Source organism: Ascaphus truei, chromosome 3, assembly GCF_040206685.1.
Source record: "Ascaphus truei isolate aAscTru1 chromosome 3, aAscTru1.hap1, whole genome shotgun sequence".
Lineage (NCBI taxonomy): Eukaryota > Metazoa > Chordata > Amphibia > Anura > Ascaphidae > Ascaphus > Ascaphus truei.
Window position 1 is genome coordinate 352,532,355 of NC_134485.1, and position 9,228 is coordinate 352,541,582.

The 9,228-nt window shown below is 42.9% G+C and overlaps 1 protein-coding gene across 9 annotated transcripts in view; it reads left to right on the plus strand.

Annotated features, from left to right (window-relative positions):
* Positions 1-9,228, plus strand: part of FNDC3A (fibronectin type III domain containing 3A) — a 220,193-nt gene that overhangs the window by 152,044 nt on the left and 58,921 nt on the right. For all 9 annotated transcript variants that reach the window (XM_075591927.1, XM_075591924.1, XM_075591926.1 and 6 more), the window contains 2 exons: positions 1,109-1,263; positions 2,812-2,871. In XM_075591927.1, coding sequence (XP_075448042.1) covers positions 1,109-1,263; positions 2,812-2,871 — 215 coding nt within the window. The remainder of the gene's footprint in view (positions 1-1,108; positions 1,264-2,811; positions 2,872-9,228) is intronic.

Here is a 9,228-nt window from a genome sequence, read left to right on the forward strand (position 1 = left end):
TTCTGATACAATGCAGAATTCATAGTTGTACTGTATCAATGATGGCAAGCCATCCAGGTCCTGAGGCAGCAAAGCAGTCCCAAACCATCACGCTCCCACCACCATGCTTGACAGTTGGGAAGAGGTTCTTCTGTTTAAACGCAGTGTTTGGTTTTTGATAAACATAACTTTTCTCATTGAGGCCCAAATGTTCTACCTTTGACTCATCTGTCCAGAAATAATTGTTTCCAAAGTCTTGTGGATCATCTATGTCAGGGGTGTACAAACTAGGGGTGGGGGGAGAGATTTTTTTTGGGGGGGAGGGCGCGTAAGTTGGCTATCCTTCCATTAACATCATTTTTGTTCAGTCTTTTTCTGTTGTCATGAAGACTCATTAGCCAAGGCGAGAGTGGCCTGCAGATCCTTGGATGTTACTCTGGGTTCTTTGTGATTTCCTGGATGATTTGCTTGTTTGTTCTTGGAGAGATTTTGGTAAGATGACCACTCTTGGGTAGAGTGACTGTGATCTTGAACTTTTTCTATTTGTAGTATTTGGTTGAGCCTCAAATCCTTAGAAATGGTCTTGTAACACTTTCCAGACTGATGAGCATCAATCGAAGGAGATCAGGGCGGGAATGCCCCGCCTACCTAATTATTTAAACAAACCCAAGAGTACACCCCATAGGTATATTATTAATTATTTCAACATCTGATTCTAATTATCCCCTTTAATTTAGCTGATGAAACAGGGTTTCACTTACTTTTGCACATACAGTGACTCTTAATTACTAATTGTTTGTCTAATTCATACATCATTTTGTTTAAAATGACATGTAATTGGTTAATATAAAGCCTATTGATATTTAAGAAAATACTGGTTTTAATTCAAGAAGGTTATCAAGGAAAAACTATAGAATTTCCATAATTATCATTGCGGTTCACAAGCGTTTTCTCACCACCGTATATCAGAATGTTAAAGAAAAATCAATACTTAAACCCAACATTTTTGACCCCCTTGTCACATATTCACTTTTCTATGCAATTATAATACATGATGCATTATATGAGAGTCCTTTTTTTATGTCTTAACATTTGTGCCTTCTTTACTTTTATTGCCTTGTTACTGCAGGTATCAGACATCCAAGCAAGGACTGTAATACTTACATGGTCGCCACCTTCCAGTCTTAGTAATGAAAGTGATGGGACAAGCACCCCAGAACTTTACACATACGAAGTGTTCATTTCAAATAGTGGAAAGGATGGAAAATACAAGATTGCTTATACGTAAGTGTCCTACTGACCATCCTGCGAAAGCTCCCATTGGGGAGAATTTTCAAGGATGTGCATAGATCTTGTGTGTTCCATTGTCCTGAAAAGTAATATTAAGGTATATTACGAAGCAACTTCTCTGTTAAATAAGAATTGCTACAGTGGTAAATATTCAGTTTGTATTGCCTGTTTATGAAGCCTGTACTTGGTGTATGGAGTTCCATACATTATTCCTTATAATCTGCTCCGTAACAAACACTGGTAAGCTATCTTGTGCGTTTTTTCTTATTTAATGTCACTAATCATATCTATTAGAGCCGGGTTGCTCAGTCCTCAAGAGTTTACCAATAGGTCAGGTTGTCAAGATTTCTCTAATTAACACATTTAACCAATTCACCTTTCCTAATTATCCCAAAGACCTCTTGCTTAGATTTGTATTGCCCAGAACACCTGTGCATGTGGTATCAGTTATACTGTTTGAGAACATAAGATGGTGCTGTTGCACCAATTACTTTCAGACTAAAAAAAAAACTGTTTCCCAACCACTGATCTTGTGAACAGCACCAGACGTATCCATAATCATCTGTGCAGATCCTTGAAGAACGTTCCCTGATCCTGTTGCTTGTGGCATTGATTTGTAGGATTTATTGCTTGACTGCTAATCCAATAGTAGTGTAAAGGCTGGGGGACATCATATCCTTGAACAGATTCTCATTGACCAGTTAGAGCAAGTACTGTAGGAAGATTAGTGTTAAGGTATTGTAGGGTGCTATTTTCATGCTCTTTCAACATATTGGTTCTCTGTAGAGTTTACAACAGTTGAATAACGAATTTAGAACTACAATTGCATAGGATTTGCAGGCAAAATACACAAATCTCTATAAAAAAAAAAAAACACAATTCCACCTTGTTTAAAATGTATATGTACGTGTATATATATATATATTTATATTTATAATAATTAAATATATATATAATATATATAATTTAACAGTAGTTGAACTAAGGGAAAGGGACTTGAGCCTCGTAATTTTTCACTCCTGTGACCCCCTGTTTCCCGAGATATTTATGGGTGTAGCGCCACACAAAGGAAATCAGAATGGCTGCCAAGTCTTGCGAGCCAATGAAAAGTCGCAGTATAATTTGTTGCAGTTTCCTTTTGAGGTACATTTAAATGTCCCGGGAGAACACCAGTATCTTTGGAACCGATGGTCCCCGGAGCTAAAAATGACTCTGTTCAGCTCAAAAATACCCCACGTCCCCCAGTTCCACTGCTGTAAAAAAAAAACATGGAAAATAGGTGTAATTTCTGCTTTAAATAAAAACCCTGTACTGGTAAAAAAATATATATATATATATATATATATACTGTATATATATTTTATGCATTTTAATTTCTGCGATGCTTTGCTGGCCCCTCAGGTAGTGAATGGGATTAATTGAATTATATTAGCAAATGTAATACATGGTTTGTTACCCCCTTTATGGCCAAAGTCTACTGCATTAGATTAGACTAAACACAGCACTGTGGAGCTGGAAAAATAGACATTTCTTTTCTTCCAGTGGAGAAAAGACCAATGCTACAGTGGACGACTTGAGGCCAGCTACGGATTATCATGCCAAGTAAGTCGCAATTTATGTCTGCAGTCCTCATGTGGCCTTGTTATAATAACTCGATTTTTTTTTTCTCCCTATAAATCACAATTTTTAATCTCATTATACTGGACTGTGGCATCTGTTCTGTATATCTACGTATTCATTTTACTTTGGGAATGTTTGCTTCCTTAATGCAACAATACCCAATCTTTGTAACCCTACTTGACCCCTGAGGTCTGCACTGCTCTTAGGGCTGTTATATATGGCGTGCGGCCGCACGTTCCTATGCACGTGCCGCATGCTTTTCCTGTCTATAGAGCCGGGAGCTGCAGTGTGTGTGTGTATATGTGTGTATATGTGTGTGTATATGTGTGTGTGCATGGGTTGTGTGAGTGAAAAGAAATCCTAAATAAGATTTTTTTAAAGAAAAAAAAAGTTTAATAAATATTTTTTTTTGTTCTGCAATCATTGACACGCACGCACGCACGCACGCACGCACACACGCACACACACACACACACACACACACACATACATACATACATACACACATACATACATACACACATACACACACATACATACATTTGAGCGCAGGCAGCGGCACGAAAAGATGATTTTCCTCATCTTCGCCGCTGTCTGTCGGCTCACCTCTCCCTGCCGTGCGTGCGCGCGCGGCCCTTGTATAGAAAGGCTGACTAACGTCAGCCAACTAAAATTCCGCGCACGGCATAACACGCGCCCGGCACTATAGAACGTGCCTCACCTTGAGCACACCTTTAGCAATGTCACGTGTCATGCGGCTCCTCTCACAATTTATTGGCTGTGAGACAATGCCAGCGGTCATATCATTGACTTACAAATGCCAGGACGACCGTTGCAAACATTTATTGAGCAGGGGTTCTGCTGGATGTGAAGTTCAAGTAGTCAGATTTTCTCCTACTAGATGATTTCCTTGCTGGTTAAGTACTTATAGATGTGCTGCAGCGTGTTTCAATGCAGCTGCTAAAGATAATCTGAAAAGTGAGATACATGGTGTTTTCATTTAAACAATAAAATATAGAACACATTTGTGTAAAAATACTAAGTATTTATTTCAGAGTGAACAGAGATTAAATAGTGCCCTGAAACTAGGTGTAAGTGTTGAAATTGTGCATAAGAACAGGTACAATTGTTTTTTTACACACGTGTTTTATATAGGAAACAAAACTAAATGGTTATGTGAATGAATTGTAAGATCTACATGTTACCTAAATTACTGATGTTAACAGGCTACGTCTTAAAGCAATTGGAGATCGGGAAGGAGACTTTAGCACAACCCACTGCAAGTGATAACTGTCACGAGAGAACAGCACATATATACAATAACCGGGCCAGATTGAACAAGACTAGGATATAGTAAACTGAATGAGTTTATTTCCTATGAGCAGAACAGACAATACATCAAGCAAATAACATTACAGAAATATTTACACTTACTGGGGTTGGATAAGGAGATATTCAGCCGAATAGCAGCTCCTTAGTTGTTATAGGTCACAACAAGCACGACAAGCCCAGGAATAAGGGGTGCAAGCAACTATAAAAATGCAGACCCCCATTCCTAACATGGCAGTTCAGTTATTGGTGAACAATTACCTTGTCCCACAGGTTGCCAGGTAACGCAAGAAGCTGGGTTTACCCAGCCCCTCATTAATACACCCCTCCCCTGTAGCTACTTGGCCAGCCCATTTATAAAAAAAATATGACATGATGCCTTTGTTGCCATCCTGTCTAGCAAAAATGCTTATTGGGCAGGGGCCTTTCATGTAGGGTGTTACATTTGACAGGTCACAATGGTTAGTACCTATCTGTGAGATCTGGCTGCATATGCAATGAGGTGAGTCACCTCCATTGGTGTACAAGTTTTTTCTCACCTCTAGCTAACTTCTCCACAGGACCGAGGAGTAAAGTACCTCACAAAGCCTTTCAAGTAGCCTCCTTTAATTGTACAATTGCATATCAAAGCTGCCATTTGGCAAGCTTCCAAACCTATCCATAGTTATAGTAAAAACAGCGATAACTCATAACTATATTTCCCATATATTAAATCAGATTAACAATATGTATGCAACCTGTGTTCGTTGCATAGGAAAGCATATCCAAATTTCAGCCTTGTAGCACAAACACATACAGAGATATGGTTCTATGGGGTTTACATTATGACAAATACACAGTTAACCCTCTCTCCATGTTAATACATAACATTGCAATTAATTCTGCTGAAGTGGGGGAATGCAGATCAACATATACACAGATCCCATTAGCCCCTCATACCCCGATCATGACAATAGCATAATGCATTCCTTTGCTATCAGTACTCAACACGCTGCTTTTCACTGGTTGATCATGTTCCGTTTTATTAGTATTACTATCACTTACACACTGGTGCTAACCTAGTCTTGAGTACGGTATAAACATATTATTACAGTAACATATTCTAATATAGAAGAACCTTATGATCGACTTGACATTGCTACAATTAAGGCTTTTTGTATAATAATTACCCTTATCCTGAAAAACATTGTGTACTGTATATATTTATTTATGTATATAGTTAAAACAAATATCTTGAATCATATCAAAGGGATAATTTTTCATTGCGGAACTAGATTTCTGAAAGAAACACCAATATATTCTTGATGAATGAAAGAAGCATTCAGAAGAGAATGAAATATTTTTCTTAAATATTGTTTTAAGAATGGCTAAGCTGTGATGCAGCACTAAACTATATAGTTTGCAATGTTTCTATGATGCTTAATATAATACTGACTGAGGATATGGGCAATGAGGCTCTTATCAGTTCCCCAGCGTCTGAATGAATATACAGGGTTACCCTGTATATACATCCTACCATGGCTCATATGGCCAAACTGTGTGTGTAAAAAGTATATGTGTAACCTTTATTTTCTGTCAAATGTATTGTATTTGTGCTTGTGTAACTTGGTATCTCTTTGTTTCCTGGGCTTGTAGGCTAGTTATACACTTTACCCAGCCTGCACGCTGGATCCGAGTTTAGCTTGTTCCACGAGGGAGAGTGGGGATGGGCTGGTCTCTTATCTGGGAGCCAGTGTGTGCCCTGACAGAGAGGTGCCTATCTCCTAAAGAGATAGCAGGTCAACAATGAGAACATAGGCAGGTAGGCGCTGTTCTCATTGGCTGGTTTGTAAAGCCCGCCCTCCATGTCTCAGCCTCACCTTCAAACCCCCAGCCCAGATTGGCAAACAAGTGAACCCTCGCGCTGGGATTGGCCCAACACACTGCATTATGAGCTGGGATTGCCTGCTGCCGCATTCTCCATGATTTCCTATGGAGGCAGGGAATCTACAAAAGGTGCTGCCGATCTCTGCTCCATAGTCCTTGCTGAGGCTAGCGTGTATATGGGCTAAATGGTGTACTCCGAGGTGGTGCCAGAGACACCCCAAGACGAGAATGCGTGTCTTTCTGAAGCGGGAGATTTAAACTTGCCTGTCTGTGACTTGCAGCCAAGTCTTGCTTGGAGTTCCCGATCCCGCACAGAAGCCATTTCGGTGGCACTGGGCACCTAGGACTGCTAGTGTTCCCCTGTATCCCCTGATTGGAGTGTGTATATCTCTGTTGGTGAAATGGTGTTGTGTCTGTTTGCTCCAGCCGGATTAAATATACTTTTTATCTGTGTCCTGTCTGGTGCTTGATCCTGTGAAAGTGTTCTGGTCTCCCGTGACACTGACCACTGCACTACATCAGTGTTGGTCAGCACAAATGCAGATAATACAAACCCTGTGAGGGGAATAGCCTATAAATTGGGTAAAGATCTTTTATTTTAATTTTTTTTTTTTAGCCAGTCCAAAAAAAAAATGTTGGCAAGGAACAAAATCTACAAATCTGAATGGTAAATTATTATATGAAGCAAACCTGTTCCCTATAATATAAGATTTCATCGCCACTTTTTCCTAAAGGATCTGAGTGTCTATCTTATTTTCTGTTTTTCCAGAATTGGGAACTTTATGGTTCTATAAATCAGGGGTGCGCAAACTTTTGCTCCTGCGCCCCCCTGCTTCTTGTCCCCCCGGTGCTCGCACCCCCCCTCCTTCGCTCAGTGCGGCGTCTAATGACGCGCGGGGTCATGTGACCCGCTGCGTCATTTGACGCCGCGTTGCCATGGAGACGCTTCCAGACACCGGCTGAAGCAAGGTAAATTGAGGTTCCAGAGGCCTCACGCAATCCCCCGGCTTTAATTTTAATCCCTTGGTGAAGACCACGTCACCTCTGCAACCGCTGCAACACCCTAGAAAAATCTCGCACCCCCCAGTTTGCGCACTCATGCTATAAATAATCATATTGTTTCATTGGCATTTTAAAAGTAGAGGGCACTGTGTGCTCAGTAAGTGCATGTACAGCCAGAGCGTACTGTGTGCTCAGTAAGTGCTTGTTCAGCCAGAGCGCACTGTGTGCTCAGTAAGTGCATGTACAGCCAGAGCGCACTGTGTGCTCAGTAAGTGCTTGTACAGCCAGAGCGCACTGTGTGCTCAGTAAGTGCTTGTACAGCCAGAGCGCACTGTGTGCTCAGTAAGTGCTTGTACAGCCAGAGGGCACTGTGTGCTCAGTAAGTGCATGTACAGCCAGAGCGCACTGTGTGCTCAGTAAGTGCATGTACAGCCAGAGCGCACTGTGTGCTCAGTAAGTGCTTGTACAGCCAGAGGGCACTGTGTGCTCAGTAAGTGCATGTACAGCCAGAGCGCACTGTGTGCTCAGTAAGTGCATGTACAGCCAGAGGGCACTGTGTGCTCAGTAAGTGCATGTACAGCCAGAGCGCACTGTGTGCTCAGTAAGTGCTTGAACAGCCAGAGCGCACTGTGTGCTCAGTAAGTGCTTGTACAGCCAGAGCGCACTGTGTGCTCAGTAAGTGCATGTACAGCCAGAGCGCACTGTGTGCTCAGTAAGTGCATGTACAGCCAGAGCGCACTGTGTGCTCAGTAAGTGCTTGAACAGCCAGAGCGCACTGTGTGCTCAGTAAGTGCTTGTACAGCCAGAGCGCACTGTGTGCTCAGTAAGTGCTTGTACAGCCAGAGCGCACTGTGTGCTCAGTAAGTGCTTGTACAGCCAGAGCCAACTCTTTCCCCTCCACTTATCTTTTTTGGATCTTGCATTCAGAAGCACGTAAAATTGAATTTGTAATTTACTAAAAAAAAAGACGGGTGAAAGGAGCCAGACATTTGCTATATTAGCGTAGTTAGATTTGTTAAAGGAAGTCAATTAGACGGTTACATTCTTTTGAAAATTGTACTTTCTAGCTGGATACTGTAGGATTGCACCATTAAAGAAAATCATCAAACTGAAACCATGGCAGAGGCATGTTTAATAACTGACACTGAGAAGCCTATGTTAAAATGTTTTCATCCGTTGGTAAACATTGTAATCTGACACAGGGGAGTGGTTTAATTTCCCATAGCTAATCCCTCTTGTTATCACTATGTGATGAACAGGAGTGTGATAAATATACCGGACGGGAGATTTAGCTGGGTGCTCAGTCCTTGAAGAAGCTGAACCTGCACTATGGCTATGTCCCCGCTGGCTACTGCAGCGCCCACTGCAGGGACAAGAGCCGCTCCACAATGGGGCCGGGGCTGCTGCGAGGGGGGGGGGGGGGGCGCCACGCTGCGCCGACAGTTTCTCGCGACGGAGCGCTAGGCCACGCCCCCCGGCGGTAAAGCCGAAGAGGGCGAACCTGCCGGGTGACGTCACTCCTAAACCCCCTCCCCCCCCCCCCCCCCCCTGTTTTTCTCCCTGCAACTCGGCTGCACCCGCCGCCAGCATCGCTGCGCAGGCACTGGGGCCGTAGCCTTAGCCAGAAAAGACGGACAGAGGGTGGCACACAGTATTAAATATAATACAAGTTATTTCCTTGTCAACGTTTCAGTGCACAGTAATCTTTCATCAAGCCAACCTGTCAAAGTCCTGGGAAGATATTTAGGTGTATATCTTTGTATTCCACCTTTCAAATATTCCATGGATCGGTTTTTGTTCCAATATTTATTCAGAGACAAGCAGAAAACATTATAGATAACTGTATACGCATTGTTGGCTATGAGCGGCTGGCCTGCCGACGGGGGGAGAGATGGGACAGGTGTCCTGGGCCCGGTGGCAGTGGGGGCCCCGGCCGGCTCTCCCCAGCTGCGGGCCTTCCTCACCTGGCGCTGTGACGCTGGCGAGCGCCGGCCTCTTACGCGGGTGCGCGCTGGCACACATCGTCAGGGAGAGGCACGGTACAGTGAGGGAGATCCGCAGCTGGGGAGAGCCGGGACCCAGCAGCAACGAGGGGACCGGCAGCCAGGAAAAGGAAGTTGAGCCCGGCCAGACGTCCAACTG